We start from the raw sequence: 20,095 nt of genomic DNA, 5'->3' as shown, positions 1-20,095 counted from the left end.
TTTTTTTTTCCCCTCATCTTGTGCAGCATTTAAAATGAATGTGGTGGTGGCTCTCGTCGTAGTTCAGACTGATGTAAAGAGATCAGCAGCTCCCCTTAAAATGTGGCATTTATCTGCATTTGCCTTAAATTAGCTACAGGCCTTTCCACAGCTACCAGGACTAGTATTAAATATTCCAAATATTTCATCAGTTTCACTGCAATGAATTACAAGCAGGCTTTGCTTTGAACAGAACAGTTTATTTGATGTCAGAACTTACAGGAACAGTTTCAACTTAAATACAAATCCCAGCTGTAATAGAGTGCATTCAAGGATGGAGTCAACCAGAGTAGACTGTGGGTGAGGAATGGAGGAGAATGGGAGTTTGGGAGGGATTTACTTCTGGGCGGGCATCAGGTCATCGATGGACTGTCCTTTCTCTAGCCTCTTTTCCATGTCCACCAGCAGTTTGACTCCGTCAACCACCATCTGCACCAGCTCCACCTCAGAGAAGCCCAGCCTGTCCGCATTGGAAATGTCAAAGACACCACCCACAGCAGCAGTGTCCACTCCACCTGATGGTAAAGCAAAAGGGTTTTTAAATGCAACTCAACACACCTCACAGAAACTGACATTTGGAGCATTTCTAAACAAGGCTTTGTCATGTACTGCTCAGGAAAATGCAACTAGTCGTGAAATATGAAAATGTGCTCAATGTAGTTTTAAATTTGGAGAACACTCAAACCAGTTCCAGCAGTAGGAACTAAAATAATAAAGCTCACCAGTTCCACGTTTCTGGAGCCTCAGCTTCTTGAGAACTTCCTCAAACTTGGTATTTTTGCTCAAGTTTGGCAGCTTCACATGTACACCTGCACGCAGGCCAGTGCCCAGGTTAGACGGGCAGGTGAGGACGTAACCCAGGTGCTCATTCCACATGAATTCATGGCTCCTCTCCTTGAACAGGCTCTCAATCTGCACAGATAAGAATATGCTCTTAGAGTCTTGCTAATGTGAACAGAAACTCTGCTAAAGATCAGTGATTAGAAACTTAAGGCTTTTCTAGCAACCTTTGTGAGCCCGGTACAGAAGCGGGTAAACACTTCCTTCATGTTGCCTCCTTTCTGCATCGAGATCACACGCAAGTGGTCCTCTTCATTCACCCACACCAGGAAGGTCTTGTTATCATTGTGCCTGTAGACAGGAAATACAATTTTAAGTCAAAATACCAGTGGAGAGATTTACATATTCCTGGCAGACAAACTGCATTAAAGACGAGACATTACCAGATGCCTCTGGCATCGGGCCAGTCGCGGGCCATCCCTGAGGCCAGCAGCAGAGGAGACACTGGCTTGTCAAACAGGAAGTGGTCATCAATGAGCTGCTGCTGCTCTGCGTCAGTCATGTTCTTCAGGGCATAATATTTCCCCTTCAGATCTCCAGACAGAGAGGCCAGAGCTGCAGGGACAAGAGCCGTGATTTATGACAGATCTGAGACATGAAAAATCCACTATGACATTTGTGGACAAATTACTCTTAGGCTGCAGTTCCAGTCTGTGATGAACAGTTTGGGGGAAAAAAAATGCTGAACTGATCCAATTCCACACTGAGCTTTGGAAAATCAAATTAAGATAAAAAGATTTACTAGTGTTTTTAGCATCAGAATAAATTGGTCATAAGAGTCTAATCCACCTTTGTTTCTGTGCTGCATTTTAACAAACACTAGGGGGCATCTACTGCCTCACAAACGAGTCCACAAGCATGAGCAACGTGAATCACTGGTTTCAGGGCATAGAGTTGTGTTGCTTTTATATAACAATCATCTGGCGGCAGGCCGTCTCCATCTGTGTAGATCAGCTTAGTGATTTGCAGCAGAGTACAATCACTGTCACTAACCATCTTCTTTCAGTACAGAGGCCTCCTTACCTTCAATGGAAAGCTTTTCCACAGCGCGTCTCTCTCCTCTGCTGCAGTGTGGTGGCAGACTGAAGCCGCGGATGCTGCGGCCTGTTCGGACCCTGGAGCTGAGCACGTAGTTGGGATCGAGATCATCACCACCCTTAGAGAGCAGAGTCACATTAGGCTTGGCTGAGATTCCAGAGTTAAATTCGGCTTTGTTAAGCGATGGCAGAGCTGCGGTACCTTCAGGTTGCCTGAGTTGAGGTCAGTCTTGTGCTTGTCTGTGGGTTTGTATCCTCCATGTCGGTCCTCGATCACAGGGTCCAACAGGTCTTTGAAGACTTCGTATGTCTCCTCATCCCCAGCAACACAGCCCACAGTCATAATGAAGGGGTGGCCTGCACGTGAAGCCAACAGGGTCACAAGAGACCGCGGACAGCAATATACAAACAAACATCCTCACAAATTAAATGTGCTCTGTGTCGTCAGGGCTCAGACTGGGACTGTTACTGTACCAGGATTGTCAACCCCTGTCTGAATGACACCATCTATGGTGAAGCCGCTGGGTGTAGCCCTCTCTCTCAGTTTCTTGTACATGTCCTGGGTTAAAACCTTGGCCATGTAGTTGTTGTGCTGACTGAGATCTGGGTACTCATCCTCAGCTGACAGCCTCTTCAGGGTCAGCTTGACCATTTTGTCAGAGCTAAACAGAAACAGTCTACAGGGTGAGGAGAGTTACCTGCCATACAGTTTACAGCTACCAGGTCATCCCAACCTGAAGGGTTATAACATCAACTTCATTTGTGTTGTAGTCTTCAATACAGTAGAGAATATCGCACATAATAAACTGAAAGCAGCAGGGACTATCAGCTGCATACATTATGTAACTCTGGTAATCTTTACACTTTGCTTTTAAGTTGTGCAATACTGGCCTGAAAATGGAAACCCATTTAGAGGAGAGTGGCAGGTTCGAATAGAATCAGTACTCCATATGTTTGTAAAAATTGGTTGACTTTATCCCCTTAACAAGGTCACAGTGCAAAAAGCCTCCCCCTCACACAAACAGGGACACAAAGCACCGCTGAGACCATTACAGGCAGTGGATCAGACCGAACAGATGGTAGTTTGGCTGAAAAGCTGCTTGGGATTTTTTTTTTTTTTTTTTTTTTTTTAATAAATACCTGGGTTATCAACCCCAGTCTGAATGACATCATCCAGAGTAAATCCACTGGGTGTTTGTTTGCTCCTCAGACGCTCATACATAGCAGGAGTCAGAACCTTGGCCATATGATTGTTGTGTTTGCTGAGGTCCGGGTACTCCTGCTCGGAGGAGTATTTCATCTTCGTCTGGTTGTGCGTGTTACCGAAAGGCATGGCTGATCCCTGGTCGGAGGACGGAAGGGAGAGACGGTGAAAAAAAACCCAAACAAACCGCAAAATACCGATAGAGTCAGGACTGAGTCTACAGCTGACATGCACATACAAATGGGTGTTAGTTTCGGGGGGGTTAGCAGATAAACGATTCATCCCGCTGTGCAGCGCGTTTAGCAGGTGACAACACATGCACCACATCAGTTTTGTTAAGCATAATTGATCGTATTTCTTTTTTCTTTTTTTTTAAATCACCTTAAAAAACTACTCAAATGTTAACATTAGTTCCTGTAGTAAAAAGCGCCTTTAATTTCATCGTAAAAGCTAAAGAGATTTTGCCGGTGCGACCTAATTCTAAATTAAACTGAGCGAAAATCTTACCTGTTGTAGAATTTGCGGATTATTACTATTACTACTGCCACCAGGGCTTGATACAAAGATCCCTATTTTTCCTGACCGAGAAGCTCACAAGCCACCAGCAGCGTCCCAGCAGCTCTCCAACCGGACTAAAGACTTGAGATGGTGATTTATAGCAGACGATCCTCCGCTCCCATTGGTCAGTATTTGTAGTCCATTCATTCAATTGGACGCGCTCCAGCGAGGATTCCTTTTGTTCGCTGGTATTTCACTCCCATTTCTGTTTTTTGTGGTCTTTATTGCATTTTTGCAGCAGTGCATTAAATTACTTATTACACGTTCAGCTTTCTGGTTTCTAGTTTTAGACAAATTATCAGCACCTTTAAAAAACAGAATGCAACTTAAAGTGCAAACGAATACATAGTAGCATATATTTCTTTTTTCTCCTACTACGGTAAAACTACAATCTTACATCCACTAGTTTAACTTACTGGTGATAACTGTTTTTGTTGTTGTTGTTGTTGTTGTTGTTGTTGTTGTTGTTGTTGTTGTTGTTGTATTATTATTTTTTTACAATTATCCTATTTAATGTTCAGGAAATAATCGTACAGATGGTAAAAAAAAATATTTGCCAAAGGCGAAATTTGCAAATTCGCAAACCAACTGCACAAAATAAACATATGAATCTGCAGGTTTTCGGCAAAAGAGGTTTTTACTGATTGTTGCTGCTTTGTACACCGGGTTATCTTCCGGTTTCATCGATTCAACTTCCTCTGAAAACAACGCCACATGTGTGAGTGAGGAATGAATGGATGTCACTGCTGAACATAGAGCCGCATTAAGAACAGAATTGGTCCTCTTAAGTCTATTTTTTGCTTGTTTTGTCCAGCAGTCAAAGAACACTACTTCTGAAGGAGGTAGGTGGAGAGCTTCCAACGGCTGCTTTTTTTCCCCCGCTAATAGCCGTTAGCCGGTGTTCTAACAGGTGCTAGCATCGCTAACGTTAGCATGTAAACGTTGAAACGAAAACTTCGTAAGTTGACTTATGTTTTCAGACGTTTTGCACTGTGGCCTTTTGCCGGTTTTGTGGAGTTACAATTTTTGCCACTTTAAACACAAAACCAGTCAAACACGCAAAAACATTTACAGTAAATGCGACCCAAACATGAACGTTAGTTTGCTCAGGTAACTAACGTTAGCATCATTTACACAAAACGTATTCTCTATTGACTTGTTTTTCTTTATTTTACTATAAACAGAAATTAAATTTAAGCGAAGAGGTAATATAACACGATCTACTGCCCCTAATAGGCAAAGCCATCACAGTTTGCTTGACTTCAATACCAGAGAAAAAAAAGTTGTCTTTAAAACTAACAAACAAATAGAAATATAACTGTAAAGTCATCTCACTGACATCTTCTCCATGTTTCTCCGATATAAATTTGTCCTTTTTTCACTTGAAGGAGAAGCTGGTTAAAGTAGATCCGCCGTTCAGATGAACTAAAACAGTCGTTGGTCCTGAGGTTGAACGATACTGGATTTAATAAGCAACGTTCAGTGCGCGTGACAATTCACGAGCAGCTCCGTCAATTAACGTGTGACAGTGGCACAGTTGTTACCAAAGCAACAAGGAGCCTGCATCAGCAGCAGACTACCTTTTCCGCTTGTTTGTAATGTGCAAAAATGAAAATACAATTGAAAACAAAGTTAAAAAGATATTGTTTGCAAAACGATCAACCAGAATCTACAATGTCAAAATGGGAAGATATTAAGATTTGGTAAAACATATTAGTTTATACATCCTTTCCCCTCATGAGATGCTTGCAAACTAAATTGAACTGTAGATTGTAGGTAAAAAGAAATTGTTATAAAAAAAAAATCCCTTCACAGTGATGGCTTGTCCCAGTGGTGGGCAACTCCAGGCCTCGAGGGCCGGTGTCCCTGCAGGTTTTAGATGTTTCCTTGAACCAACACAGCAGATTTAAATGGCTAAATTAGCTCCCTAACATGTCCTGAAGTTCTCCAGAGGCCCAGTAACAAACTAATCATGTGATTCAGGTGTGTTGACCCAAGGTGAGATCTAAAACCTGCAGAACACCGGCCCTCGTGGCCTGGAATTGCCCACCCCTGGCTTATCCTGATTTTAAAGTTGTAAGTTGAGTGAAATATGTCAAATTAGTGATCAACCAACTACATCAGTGTAATTAAAATAGTAAAAAGAAAAAATGCCCTTTAAGTAGGCCCGTCTTCTTTTTCCAGAGTGGCCGTGCTCACGATGAGTTTTGTGGAGTACTCGGACTTCATTCAAGATGGGGATGTTGCCATCATTTACCTGAGCCACAACAATGTGATGCCTGTCAAGGTGCAGCAGGGTGCCCAAACGCAGACACGCTATGGAGTCATTCGCCACTCCACAGACCTGATTGGTCAGCGTTACGGGTCAAAGGTGACCTGCAGCAAAGGATGGTTCCATGTGCTCCACCCAACGCCGGAGCTGTGGACAGTTGCCCTGCCGCACCGCACACAAATCCTCTACACCACAGACATCGCCTTCATTACCATGATGCTGGAGCTGAAGCCAGGCTCCATCGTGTGCGAGTCAGGTGAGGGTGGCATCATGGTGATGTCTCGTGGATGGAAACCGTTCTAGAAAGGAAGGGTTATCAGTGTGTGTGTTTGCTTTAACAATATATTCCAAATACATAGAAAATCATAAAGAAATGTGATCTCAATTGATGTGAAAGGTTTCAGTGCACTATGTTATTGGATTGCTATTTTAATCTGTTTTAAAACAAACTTTATGTATACTGGGTGTTTTATTGATGCTGGGACAAACTGGTCTATTTGAATTAGCAAGCGATTATCAAGCTGAAGCTCACTCACAGGTCTGTTCACTGCAGCTGTCAGCTCAGTTATATTGGGTAGATTATGACCATCATCCCTCTTTAGGGTCTGTGTGGCTTTTTATAGGGTCACTGCTGACTAAAAAGGTATCAGTGCTCCTGCTTGAGCATAAAGTCAAGTCTTAAAGGTGGATGCTGCTGATGCTGCACCAGTCTCTGTCATCAAATATTCAGCTGTTTTCTGTCATGATTTTGTTAGCAAGTCAACCTATGTTCAACCCTTAACCTATGATTTGGGATGTGCATGTCACTCCAAAATATTATTCTGCATTCACAAGGGACTAATCAGCTGTTCTTTGAAGCTCCACTTGTTCTGTGTGGGTTTTTTAGTAACATGATTCCCTAGTTTTGCTGACAGATTTAGCATTGATTCTTTTTTTTGTTTGTTTGTTTTGTTTATTTGTAAACAGATTTATTGAGAACTTTAGTAGTCCCTCTTTGAGCTCTGCATGTCTCTCCTGTTAGTGTAGTAGCATCTAATCTTACCACACCTCATGTTAGGCAATCAGATGACTTGGGTACTAATATTTTCTTCCTAGTATTTAGCAAACAGACGACTGAATCCTCGCAGTAATTTGCTGTACAGACAGGTTTTACATGTTTACAAGGTTGACTTGTCAAGCACATGCTTATTATCCAACCTGTAGCTGGAGTGGGGTAACGCATGTGTCTTCTGTCAGACATTCATGAAATGGATGTAGAGATGTCATCCATTAGTAAGATCCAACATTCATCAGCTGAATTTTTATTTTTTTAAAGTAAGTGACCTGTGCAGCTTTGCTTGTTGTGGAAGTCATTAGAAAATGTTAAATTAAGCTCCAAGAAACTCTTAAATATTAAAATGTTACATTGTTCAGGTAAGCTGTAAATCCTCTTTTTAGAATGTCTCACCTGAGGATTTATAACAAATGTTTTTTTACTCTTAAAGTGGCAAAGTTTGATTTGTTACGTCCTGCATTTTTTAATTTAGTTTGCCCTCAAATCTTTTCTGTTGCAGCTTTTAAGTATCGCCTCATTTGAATCACCCTGTTTACACCTTGGAGTTCTAGCCAGATGTTGTCACGTAATGAAACTCAGCTGTTCGTATTGAACATTATGGGATTGTTACAGATGTGTCTCTGAACATTCAGACATTATGTAACCTGCAGTTTTAGTGTCATTCCCATTTTTTTTGTCCTCGGGGATTCCTCCAATCACTGCTTGGCCATCATTTCCATTTGTCTAATTGCAATCACCCAGAGTGTGTTATTGTGTTTGGCTATGGATTGCACTTTATCTTAGTCTGAAAGCAGAAAGGAGGGTAGGAGAAGATGTGTGCGTGTGGTGCAGTGCTTCATCATGCCAAGATAGAATACAACAAAAGTCTTCCCTTTAATTATTAAACAAATAAAGTTAGAATAGCAGATAAAACACATGGTTAAGTAAACTCCTGAATGATTATAGTTTTTTATTTGGGGCGCTTGAGCATCATTTTTGTCAATGAGGTACAAATCAGCATTTCAGTGGTGACTCACAAATTTCAGCCTTACAGTCAACAACAACAGCGAGTATGTGCTGTGGAGACTTTTTGCCAGTGAGCTGTGTAAACAAGCAGAGATTGGATGTGATAATTTTGCTGTTCTTGTGCTGACATGCTAAACCTGCTGAAGGAGCATTTATTCCTGTAGAGGAGTCACCTTGAAGGCAAGTTGGTCTCCAAGGTTTGTAGGTAATGATTTCCTGCTGGCTTCATTTTCTTCACAGCTTTATCAGGCGTCATCAATCAGGTCCAGAGCAAATGAAGTTGTCAAATATTTGCTGAGGGTAACACCGTACATGTCAGAAGGTGGAACATCAAGTCAGGATAACATTTAGTGCTTGGGCAAGTATGAGCCGAAGCCTTTACTCCTTTTTTTAGTATTTATAAAGAGAGCACAGTGACATGATCGTGTGTAAGACGTGGAAACCCTGTTGCATATGCATTCTTTTTGTTAAATTTCCTAAATATAGGTTTCAGAATATTTAAGTCAAGCGCTTCAAATAAATGTTTGCAACATGCAATTTATTTTCAGTTAATTGCAGTGACGCCAAAAAAAGCATGTCTTATTTTTTGCTCTTGATATTGAAATTAATCGACTGCCCATGTCTTTAGAAAACCGCAAAACCTCTGCAAATCACCCATAAATCTAACCACACCTATGAGGGCTGTTTGGGGATTGCACTTACATGCCACTTTCTGGCCCTAAATGTTAGCAATAAGTGCCAGTTAGCTCTGCACCTTGACGTTAGCCTGAAATTTTAGCCTGATGCTCAGTTGTAGCGCCCAGAATACACTAAACTGGGATGCTGGTGGTTGCTCCCTTCATGTCCTTCCAAACCATTTCTGTTGGATTAATCCCAAGACTCAACTTGGCCTTTGCAAAGCACAATATTTATTCATCTTTGCCCATTCTTTAGCAGAACAACATTTGTTGTTTAGAAGTTAACGTTTAAGAAATCCCAGAGTGGATCTGACACCTTGCTTATACAGTGCTTTTGTTGGTTGGTAACAGTGTGTCTGACTGTGGAGTGGAAAGTATTTCTAGATGATTTTTCCAGGCTGCATAAACAGCATTTTTCCAGAGGACCTCAGAAATGCGTCATCAAAAATATTTTTTGAGGATAAGTCTTTAAAAGATACATTTTCTTTACAACAGGGCATTCACTTATCCCTTTCACTGAAAATATCCAGCTCTGATTTTACCTTTCAGTTTACTGCTAATCGTTGATGTTTATATTATCTTCGTTACAGATGTGTATTATCAGATCATTTACCTCAATAATTAAATCTGAAAGTACAATAAATACCTTTCCGTTGTATAACTGGGTTCTCTTTAGCTACTTGAAAGGCTGATTCAGTTTTAAGCTACATTTGTGCGCTTATATCTTGTATAAGACGACTCAAAGGGACCAATGGAAGCTGGCCATTTTTAAACTTTACTCCTTTGTAATGATCACTCTCAACATTAGCCACAACATCCTCTTACAGCTGGCTCTCAAGCAGCTTAACTAAAACATTTGGAATTGAGGGTCATTCACACATCACAAGTTAATGATCAGATGACATTTTGCTGTTGCTTTCACTTTCTAAATTGCTGGGAAGTTAAATTATGTGACCTCTGTCAGGGTTTTGCATTTCATCTGGCCAGTAACCATGTTGTACTCGATGTAGGAACAAGATGAGGAACAGTAAGCACGAATGACCTTCAGTTCAGGTCAGTTGTATTCCCATTCTCAGCCCCCTCCCCCACTCTGGCTTTATCACTACTTCCTCTTGTACAGTGGCTACCAGCTGACTTGACGCCTTGTTGTGGGAGGAGATTAGAAACATTGATATGATTCATTTCTTAAACTCATGCATTGAAGCAAAGCTCTCAGTTGGTAGCATGTACAGTCATGTAGGTATTTTTTGTTTGTTTTCCCCAGTGGAGAAAAGATGGATGTGGTTGATTCTTACATGTTGCGTTGTAAAACATGTCTGAATCTAAAACACTAAGGTTTAAGATTCCGAAAATTTAAAAGCGACACGCACCATGTGACAGTCTCCCACGTCCTAACGAGGACAAGAGCTACATGTTTGATGTAGTACAGAGCATCTGGAAAGTATTTACAGCGTTTTACTTGTCCCACAATTTGTCAGCCTTAATCCAAATAGATTAATTTCATTTTACCTTCAAAACTCCTCCTCAAACAAATACCCCATATTGACAAAGTGACATTTATTAAAAATGAAAAACAAAAATCGATAAATCTGCATTGGAGGGTTTTTTTGTTTTGTCTGTATTATTGTAGGGTTTTTACCTTACCATATAAATTGCCTTGAGGCATCTGTTGTTGTGAGTTGGTATTGTATAAATAAAATTTAAGCACAAACCAAGCCATGAAATCCAAGGAATTCTCTGTAAACCTCAGAGACAGGATTGTATCAAGGGACAGATCTAAGGAAAAAGAAAGGCAGCACATTGGCCTCCATCATTAGTAAATGGAAGACGTTTCGAACCATTAGGACCCCTCCTACAGCTGGCCACCTGGCCAATCTGAGCAATCGTGGTAGAGCAGCCTTAGTAAGTGAGAAGACCAAGAACCCAATGGCTACATTGACAGAGCTCCAGTGTTACTCTGTGGAGAGCAGAAGGATAACCAATCAGGCCTGTATGGTAGAAGGGTTAGATGAAAGCAACTCCTCAGTAAAAGGCACATGACAGCCCACAAAGAGTTTGCCAAAGGCACCTGCAGGACTCTGAGACCATGAAAAATAAAAAAATCTCTGGTCTGTCTAAAACAAAAATAAAACTCTTTGGTCTGAATGCAAAGGAAAAAAAGTGTCATGCTCATCACCTGGCCAATATCATCCCTGTAGTGAAGCACGGTGGTGGAACCATCATGCTGTTTTGTACAGAGACATCTTTGCTCCAGATGAGCTGCCCCAGAGTGCGCTGGACTCTGAACTGGGCTGAAGGTTTATCTTCCAACAGGAAAATGACCCTAAGCAATCAGCCAAGATTAGAAAGGAGTGGCTTTGGGACCACTCTTTGAACGTCCTTGAGTGACGCTGCCGGTAGCGAGGCTTGAACCTGATTGAACATCTCTGGGGAGTTCTGAAAATGGCTGTGCACCAACAGCCCCCTTCCAACCTGATGATGTTTAAGAAGAATGGAGGAAACCTAAAAAGAAAGTTTGCCAAAAGTTTTGCGTCATACTCAAAAAGACTTGTGGTTGTTATTGCTGCTGCACTGAGCAAAGGTTGTGAATACTAATTTAATATTAATTGCTATAAGTATCTAGTGTTTTTAGTTTGATTTATTTTTAATACATCATAGAATACCCATGATCCTTTTTGTCTCGTTAGCAGTGCTGCTCATGAACCGCAGGGAAATAACTCAACTTGTCTAAAACTTTGAAAAAACATTCAGAAAAGGAAGTCTGATGAATTTCCTTTTGGGGTTTTTGGGAGGAATGTCAGTTTCAAACACTACACCCTTAGTACTAAAGAGCAGGTTTAGCATGATAAACCTGAAATGCAACAATAAACATTGTAACCACTAAAATCAGTGTAACACTGTGTGCAAATTAGAAATGTTGATAGAGGCTTTTTAAAATCATTGAAATGCACTTTCTCGACTTATAGTAAAGGTCAACTGTTCGTGTCCCAACACTTAGTCAGAACATGACTCTTTGTTGTAACGTCATTACTCAGAATGGGCGTGAAAGCCTCACATTGGAAGGGTATCTCACAGTTTTCACAGCATATGTCTCCTGTAAATGCGTCGCACTGCTTACACCTTTTTTTTCGTCTTGTTGTTGCTAAAATTTGATCATCATCATTTCAATGATGCCTATTTTTTTCTGTTGTTCTGTGTAAAACCAGCTGCTTCTATATGTCCTGTTTTTAGATGTTTGTCCTGTTTTAGTGTGGTATCACATCATAATCGAGTTTCCCTTTTTCAGTTTTTGGCTCATACTGAAACCAGTATTCCATAGTCACTATCGTATTAAGTCCTAAAGTGAGAAATAAGTGCACTCGGATGTTAAGTGGAGCAGTCCTCATCTCTGCAGTACCAGCACTCTCTCATTCTCAGTGTTTTAATTTGTCTCCATTTAGAGAGACACTTGTTATCAATTGTGGTCCTTTTCCAGATTTTCCAGACTTTGCACTCAGACGCTGCACTGATGATGAACGGTAATGCCAGTTTGTAATTAAAAACTCATTTTCTGGGTTTAATTTAAAATTTCGAAAGTTCCCGTTAGTATGTGTGTATGCCAGACTTTGCTATCATTCTTCCCTTTTAATCAGGGTAACTATAATGGAAACTGAGCATGTCACTATCCTGGCATGACGCCTGAGGTCCAGAGACTTTTAGTCATTGGCTGATGGTCTGAGTATGCAAGTAGCATTTAGGTACTGTCTGAGCCTCCACTGTAAACTCTGGTTTATAAACAAGTGTCTTACCAAAATTCTCTGCAGTGTTACAGTGCGGTGCATCATATCACCACCTAGATTTCTCATTGTTTTAGCATCTGCAAGGTTTCCATCAGTAATGTTCTTGATACTGTAGTCATTATATCAGTGTGTGCTTTTTTTTTTTCCCCCCTTTGACCAAAGTCTAACCTTAATTTAGTGCAGTTACTCAGAATTTCCAGTTCAGTCTTTCTACAGAAACAATGACTAAGTTTTCATTTTCTGTAAATGAGGCAATGTAAGTCGAAAACATTTCTAAACGACGTGCTCTGTCAGCCCTGTACAGGGCTCGTTATTAAAGTATCCCCAGCTTCTAATGTGGTCCAGTGTTTCCTGCTGCAGCCATTCCAGTTTTTCAATGTTCTGTGTTTGCAGGCACAGACCATCCAATCCAGCAGTTTGAGCTTTGAGCAAGTCAAAGCGCTGCCGTGTATTAAACACTGCCTTCTTTGTCACCACAATAACAAAGGCCGTGGTGATGTAATGTCGAGAGAAGAAGGAGGAGGGGATCTGCTGGCCTCTGGCTGTGTTCCCGACACTCCTTGCCCGAACAAGTCACATGAAGAGTGGTGTCCTCCCTTCCACCCCCCCAACTTTCCCTGTAAAATCACAATCACTTGTGTCATTTGTTCACAAGCTGTAAATTGGTGGGCTTTGTTTAGGGCACAGCACGGGGCTGCTTCAGGGTGAAAAAGGCCTGCTCGGAAATGTAGCGTCCACTTATCGTCCAGAGTAGACAGCAGAGCAGTGTGAAAATGTGGGTGTGTGTTGTAGTCGGATCTGTGATCTGGCTCTACTGACTGAGGACAGCGTTTACTGTCTATTCTAAAATACAACAGCACCTCATTTTGAGGTTTTGTGAGATTGCGTTGTTCCGTAGAATACTTAACCCGAAAATTTGTATCTGTATCTAGACTGGTCATTTAAGGGAAGTCAGTGAGATTGCTATACATGCAACATAATGTGAAGTGTTGTCCAAGACCAGTTCTTTAGCAGTGCTTTGTCCACACACAGAGATGAGGTTTGATAATACCTTAAGTCTGAATCTTTCTTGGTTATTTAGTTTGTGCTTGCTGACTTTTATTTTGAAATGGCCGTTTCGTGTAGACTAAAGCGTTCTTCTCAGATGTTCTGTGTTTCACTACGTGACCCTTGTTGTCTGTGGTTTTCTAGGTACAGGTAGTGGTTCCCTCTCCCACGCCATCCTGCGCACCATTGCCCCAACAGGTCACCTCCACACAGTGGAGTTCCACCAGCAGCGCGCAGAGAAGGTGGCCGAGGAGTTTAAGGAGCATCGCGTGGATCATCTGGTCACCGTCAGGAACCAGGATGTGTGCAAGGATGGCTTTGGAGTGACAGGGGTGGCAGATGCAGTCTTCCTTGACATCCCCAGACCCTGGGATGCAGTGGGACACGCCAAAGTTGCTATGAAGAAGCACGGTAAGAGTGAGTGTGCATGTGAGGGAGGGGGAGAGCTCTAATGAGCGTGTAGCAAGATGACTATCAAGTCAGGGTGTTTCAGCTAGCTCAGTCTACAAATTGCAAGGTCGAGCAATGATGGTTTGCATCATGGCTGACTGTAGGCTCATGCTCTATTTTTGACCTGTTGTGTTTCTGTAACCGGGCATCAGCAGGAGACAGAGGTCTTCTCAGATAGCACACAGAAAGATTACAGGTGGAAAAGTAAAAGGTTTTGGGATCAATTCCAGCTGGAGATACAGATTCCTCCAAACTGCGAGCTGTGCTGCAGCTCATGTTTACCTGTTCTTCACATAAATGTGTAAGAAATATTTTTCCACTAAGTCTGACTGCGATCTAACTATATGCAGAAATTAGGAAAGAGAATCTGGATCCTGATAGTTAAGTACTTTGCTTTGTGTGTACGTGTACTTAGTGTGTGTTGTCAGACAAATAATCAGCACCACCTGATGATGACTTTGGCGTGACTCGTCCTGGTGTTTCAGGAACATGACTGTGAACGGGCACATTTTAAAATACCAGTCCATGAGTTTATCTCCCCCCGGCCGTGTCGCCACACTCTGCACTCCCAGAACAACCATCGATCCTGCTCTTCGGCTCTCATTAACCTTGCCCTTGTGGTATTTCATAGTAACAGGAGCACAATCCAAACTCTGCTAGTGAGCTACAAAGCACGTAGGCGTCGTTGACAACCAGGATCTGCAGCATGCCCGGGCATGTTGGCAGTTCACTGGGGGGACCAGTGGTTAGCGATAAATTCAGACTGCATGAGCTGTGTAGAGCTCACAAGATCTGCACCTTTAGCCCAATGACTATTTAATTTATTTATTTTTAAAGGGGTGGGGGTTATTTGAGAAGTTTCACATTAATCTGAGAACACATTGGCCACATTCCTACCATGTGTCCTATTTATCTGTTTCAGAATCAGTGGGGTTCATGCATGAATTGGCTCTGAAAATGAGGAAATGACAGTAGGCTATACTGTTACTGTAGAACTCTACCGCCCTCCAGGTGAAGATGCAGTTAAACCCCACAACAGATTACCTTTTATTTCAGAAGAAGAAGAAAGATGCTTGTTTAGTTCAGTCTGTCGTGGTTATTTTGGTTTGCATGGCCTTTTGCTTCCATGCAGAGTCACAGCTGTTGTGATCAGCATCACGACCTGATGGTTACATTTGTAGAGGTTCACGTCAGGATGCGGCAGGTCAACACAGAATCCGTTACATCTGATGGGTCGGCCCTGGTCCGAACAGGAAAAACTTTCCATCGTGGTCACCGGCCACTCTCAAAATAATCCATTAGCACAGCCCAACACTAGATGAGTAACACAGTGAGAAAGTATATTCTTTGCTTTATTGTTAATGTGCACAAATACTGCCACAGAAATTATATAAACAAAGATCTGCTTTTGTGGACATGAGAGTTCATATTTTGTTTACTGTAAAACACTTTAAGCCAAAAACCATGGCTCTGTCCTCTGTAATGAGAATCTGCTGAGCTCTACATAGTTGCCCTGAGAAAGTCACCTTGGCCAAAATACTGGAATACACTTGTGTAGGTGAACACTTGCTTAGCTTAGCTGCTACATCCTGGGTTTAAATTTCATCTGTGCATTGAAAACACAAACTGGAGTTGGTGTCAATATTTATTCTGCCACGACAAGCACTGAAGTTTTCTTTCACAGTCACATTTAATTTAACATCTCAATCCAAGTCAGAGTTAATATGCAGAAGATTAGTATTTTATGAATCTTAAAGCCAGAGTTCATGAATGATTTTACAAAGTAAGCCGAGTATGAGCAGGAATGCAGAGGGGACGAGGATGCTGCCCTGAAACTCTCCCACCACCTCTTTGACTCCCTTTTATGGTGCCACAGCTACATATTCCATCCATGAGCTGTTGGCCCTTGCATGCATATACGTGCATGCGCGCGCACACACACACACAAAGATAGAGATAAATAGAGTGCAGCCTTGTTGCAGAAGCAGTCCCATGACCATACAGGGTTATGCTGCAGGCCGAGAGCTGCTTGATGAGGCTCCACGAGGAAAGGTTTGCTTTACTGCCCACTGTTCAAACTGGGTTTTCCCCAGAACATCAATGCCCCAATATGTTCCAGCTAAACACAAAAAGATGTAATAGTAAACAAACTAACAAAGATAGAAGTAGAATGGGGTGTTGTGTGCTTGGTGATAGGGATGCAGTCCCCAGGAGTGGGGTTTACACACTCTCAGGCTCCCACATGAAGTGAAAGAGACGTGCTTTCTGCTGAGGCCATATCATAATCAATTAAAACACCAGGGTTCTGGTGGGATTATCATCTACAGCTTCTGTCATGATTAAAAACTCATACATCTTATTCTGTTGAAAAGAAATTCTCCATCTTCAGAACCTGCCTGAGAACTGCAGAGACTGGAGGAATAAAATAGCTGAGAGCGCGTTTTCTTTAGTCAACAGAGTGTGAGACAAGGGGCAGGGAAATATTTCTCTTTCTCTCTCAAAGTTGTAATTCTCCTAATGTTTTGGCAAGCAGCCCGGCCCTGTGTTCGGCTGTTCCCTGAGAAGGATCCTGAATCCTATCAGAGCTCCCCCTCGCAGACTTATGGGTGGTATTATGCAAGTATAAAGCAAACATGTCCCATGGTCTCAGACACTCAAGAACCTTAAACTTTACAACTAGGAATCAGAGTTTCGTGCATATATTAAAGCCATTTGTGCGGCTGATATTCGGGGCCCCTAATAACCATTTGAAACACCCTTGTATAATCATCAACCCAGCCCCTCCCTGTGTATTCACCGTGGTTTCCAGGAGACCGCTGTTGAATGTGTTGAATGTGTTTAATGCTGTCTCGAGGGAGACCGCTGGTTCTGTTGGCCAAAGGAACGACCAGTATCTCAATAATCCCGCCGTCTCCTTCAGTGTTTACAGACACAATGGACTGCAGATGTGATCCTTTTATTGTCAGCCGTGCCACATGAGTCAAAATGCAGTATTTTTTCCACTTCTGGGTGTTAAGTGATTTTTAAAAACCGGCAACAGTGGCAAGTAAGAGCTGCAGAGGACGGCTGTAATCTTCTGGGCTACAAGTTATATTTAGGGACACAGCGTAGGGTCACTCCTGTATCTGTAGCATGAAACAACAAGCCAGTAATCAAAGACGAAAATGTAAACATCTTATTCTTTTGCTCTTTTTTTTGTTGTGACATCTGCATTCAGTGCAACCATCAGGTCAGACTTTAGGTTTGTAACCAGAGCAGGTACTCTGCTAGTAGTGTATGTGGTGGTGGACCTGCCTGTTCTTTCTGTGCTACAATAAATGCTGTATAATGTGGTGCAAGAGCAGGTCTATGAGTAGAATGTGACTGAACAACGACAGGTTACAGATGACAGAGAGCCACACGGCAGCCTTCTGATTACATAAGCAGCTCAATCAGAGACATCCAAACAGAGAATCCACAGATTTAGACTGAGTGTGTTTCACTTGCTTGTCTTGGTGTCACCATATTCATATTTTGAAACATTAGTTGGTGTTGGTTTTAGAAAAGTTTATATTCTCCATATTAAACCCCTATTAAGGCACTTAAGATTTTCACTCTAAGATGTTTAAATTTGTTAACCCTAACCCCTGACCAATGCAGCTGCATCGCTCAGAGTCACATTCTTTGGGCTTCAGGACAGCCAGTGAGAGTTTTCTTGGCTGGTCGCTCCAGCCTCACGCTGCGATCACAGCAAGGATTCATTTGGAGACGAAAGGCCGTGGCCAGTAGGTGATCTGTGTTCATTAAAGCACCGGCTTATCCCCTGATGAGCCGCAAGCTGCAGTCTGGACTCAGCAGGTCACAGGACTGCTTTGTTAGGAAGGAAATATGCCTGGAAAGTGCTACAGGGTGTTTGGAAAGAAACAAATTATTAATAGAAGGTGTAGTATCGTAGGGATCCCAGGGGTGATACTTCAATGTCTTCTCGGTCCATATCAGGTCTACAAATCTGGTTTATGTTATGAATCTTCATTCAGGGATGTTTTTGAGGAGAATTGTTTTCAGACTATAAACGTGGAACACTTTCTATACTTGGATGCTTTGAGAAAGAGTGATGAAAATAACTCTAAAGATGATACTGTGTAATGATTAGCAGATAAACTCAGATTAAACAGATTAAGATGTGCAGAGATGTCTCGTACTGACATTAAACAGAAGGGTTGGGAGTCAATACAACCTGGCAGTCTGACGGTAATTATTGTTCAGTTTGCACAGTAACAGGTCAAAGATCTTACTTCAGACTATTGAAAATATGGATAAAAAACAGACTTTGTACCAGGACACCGAGGCGACGACAGCTCATTCCTGTTACTGCAACACTTTTTGAGACGCAAACCTGAATCTGGTGACGGTAACAAGAATGCTTTCCGCTGTCCTGATGATAACGTTACAGCTGATTACACGTGCCAAAAACTAGAACTCACACCCTGCTTTGAAATATTGGTTTTTGTCTTTTTAAAGACAAATACAAACCTTGTTTGGCCGTGACATTGACAAAATAAGGTTTTCGGGCTCAATTTAATGGTCATGAACACTGGATATCTTTCAAGAGCAGGAATTCTGACAGGACCGTAGAAGAGAGCTTTGAGTTTTATATATATCGGGAAAAACAAGATACGGTAGCAGACGCACTTGTTCAGCTGCACAGGAGACTGCAGTTGGTTACTGAAAGTAGTGTTTTAGAAGCTAGACAGGAAGTGATGTCATGATTATTTTCAAAGCAGCGATTATGTTGCATTACCTCTCTAAATAACATGAGCTGACCAATACTGGGATAAGTTGACAACAAAGGGCGCTTAAACGATTGTGGTCACACATGGTCTTGATACTTTTTTGGGAGCTTCGTGTTTACTTGTGGTTTGTTTTCTGTTCTGCGTCTCCTGCAGGTGGTCGGCTGTGCTCCTTCTCTCCATGCATAGAGCAAGTTCAGAAAACATGCGAGGCGTTGCAGGATCAGGGCTTCGAAGACATCAGCACCACGGAGGTGCTGCTGAGAGAGTACGATGTCCGAACTGTCTCTCTACCGCTGCCAGATTTCGGCCCTGATCCCGAAACCACAGAGGAGGCGACTCCCGCTGCTCCTCCGAACCACGCCTCCATCTCACTGAAGACCACCACGCTGCCCAGAGAAATGCCCGGCCACACGGGGTACCTTACTTTTGCTACCAAACCAAGAACCTAAAGCTTGGAGTGAGAGGGATTTCTCTGGAACAGAGTTTATAATCCACCTCACTCTGGTGTCATTCCTAAGGCTCGGGTAATCCAGCAGGAGCACCAGGCTCCTCCCGTCCCTGCCTGGTACTGCAGCGCCGGGAGGATTTACAGTTTTGCGCGTTACATAATTTTGTGCTTTGTCAGTTGGCACCGGTTCGATGCTTTCATCAAGCAGGACTGAAAATGAATTGAAGAGCAATTTCATTTGAGAAGATTAAGATTTATAACTCTGAGATTATAGCTGATTATTTGGCTCTCCCTTTCATAAGAGTTACAGATAACCTCTGCTTTTATTTGTTGGGGAAGAAGGAGCTTTATTATTTTCAATAAATACAATGATTGTGGGACAATATTTGTGTCATATTTCTGTTTTGAAGCACAGAAGCTTTGAAGTTTGATTTAACAGCATGAAACCACACATTTGTTACATTTCAAACATAAACCGTGTATGTTCCTGTTAAACTGCAGATTCCATCTGTTTGTTAAGTCTCCTATACAAGGAAAAAAATCTGTCTGCAGTCCTTCCTCCACACAGACACCTCCACCTGTCATAAACACCCTGAGTGATTGCTCCGTCAAATGCATCCATTGAGGTTTCCCCCTCCCCTGTTTGAAAGGAGAGATCCGGTGTAGCAGGAAATCATTACTGCTGTATTTAATTTGAGCTCTGGGTGTTCTCATTTATCATCTCATAAAGGGCTTTTTGTTTTTTTTTGCAAAGCATTAGCCGAATAGTGTCTCCAAACAAATGCTCTGTGCAGAAGGTACAGCCCCACTTACAAAAACGTTAGAATGCTAAAATGTGAACTAAACATTTTACCTTTTCCTGAAAAATACTAGCTCATTTTGAATTAGACAGCAACTCATCTTTAAATTGGGA

General features: G+C 42.0%; 2 protein-coding genes across 3 annotated transcripts; one reads left to right on the top strand and one right to left on the bottom strand.

Annotated features, from left to right (window-relative positions):
* Window positions 1-218: 218 nt before the first annotated feature.
* On the bottom strand, window positions 219-5,196 carry ckba (creatine kinase, brain a). Of its 2 annotated transcripts, none has more exons than XM_026152326.1 (8): window positions 5,018-5,196; window positions 2,391-2,578; window positions 2,119-2,273; window positions 1,903-2,035; window positions 1,263-1,434; window positions 1,047-1,170; window positions 762-951; window positions 219-554 (listed from the first exon to the last, which is right to left on the bottom strand). In XM_026152326.1, the coding sequence occupies exons 1-8, from the start codon at window positions 5,026-5,028 to the stop codon at window positions 376-378; spliced, it is 1,152 nt and encodes a 383-aa protein (XP_026008111.1). In that variant the 5' UTR covers window positions 5,029-5,196; the 3' UTR covers window positions 219-375. The 2 variants fall into 2 exon arrangements, with proteins under 2 accessions (XP_026008111.1, XP_026008112.1); XM_026152327.1 differs by lacking the exons at window positions 2,391-2,578; window positions 5,018-5,196 and adding exons at window positions 3,057-3,258; window positions 3,628-3,748.
* On the top strand, window positions 3,846-19,567 carry trmt61a (tRNA methyltransferase 61A). The gene is made up of 4 exons (XM_026152328.1): window positions 3,846-4,520; window positions 5,863-6,206; window positions 13,657-13,923; window positions 18,888-19,567. The coding sequence occupies exons 2-4, from the start codon at window positions 5,879-5,881 to the stop codon at window positions 19,181-19,183; spliced, it is 891 nt and encodes a 296-aa protein (XP_026008113.1). The 5' UTR covers window positions 3,846-4,520; window positions 5,863-5,878; the 3' UTR covers window positions 19,184-19,567.
* The last annotated feature ends 528 nt before the right edge of the window (window positions 19,568-20,095 follow it).

This window comes from Astatotilapia calliptera, chromosome 19 (assembly GCF_900246225.1).
Source record: "Astatotilapia calliptera chromosome 19, fAstCal1.2, whole genome shotgun sequence".
In the NCBI taxonomy this organism is placed as follows: Eukaryota; Metazoa; Chordata; class Actinopteri; order Cichliformes; family Cichlidae; genus Astatotilapia; species Astatotilapia calliptera.
Note: the sequence above shows the minus strand (reverse complement) of the source record. Positions and strands in the feature narration are given on the sequence as shown.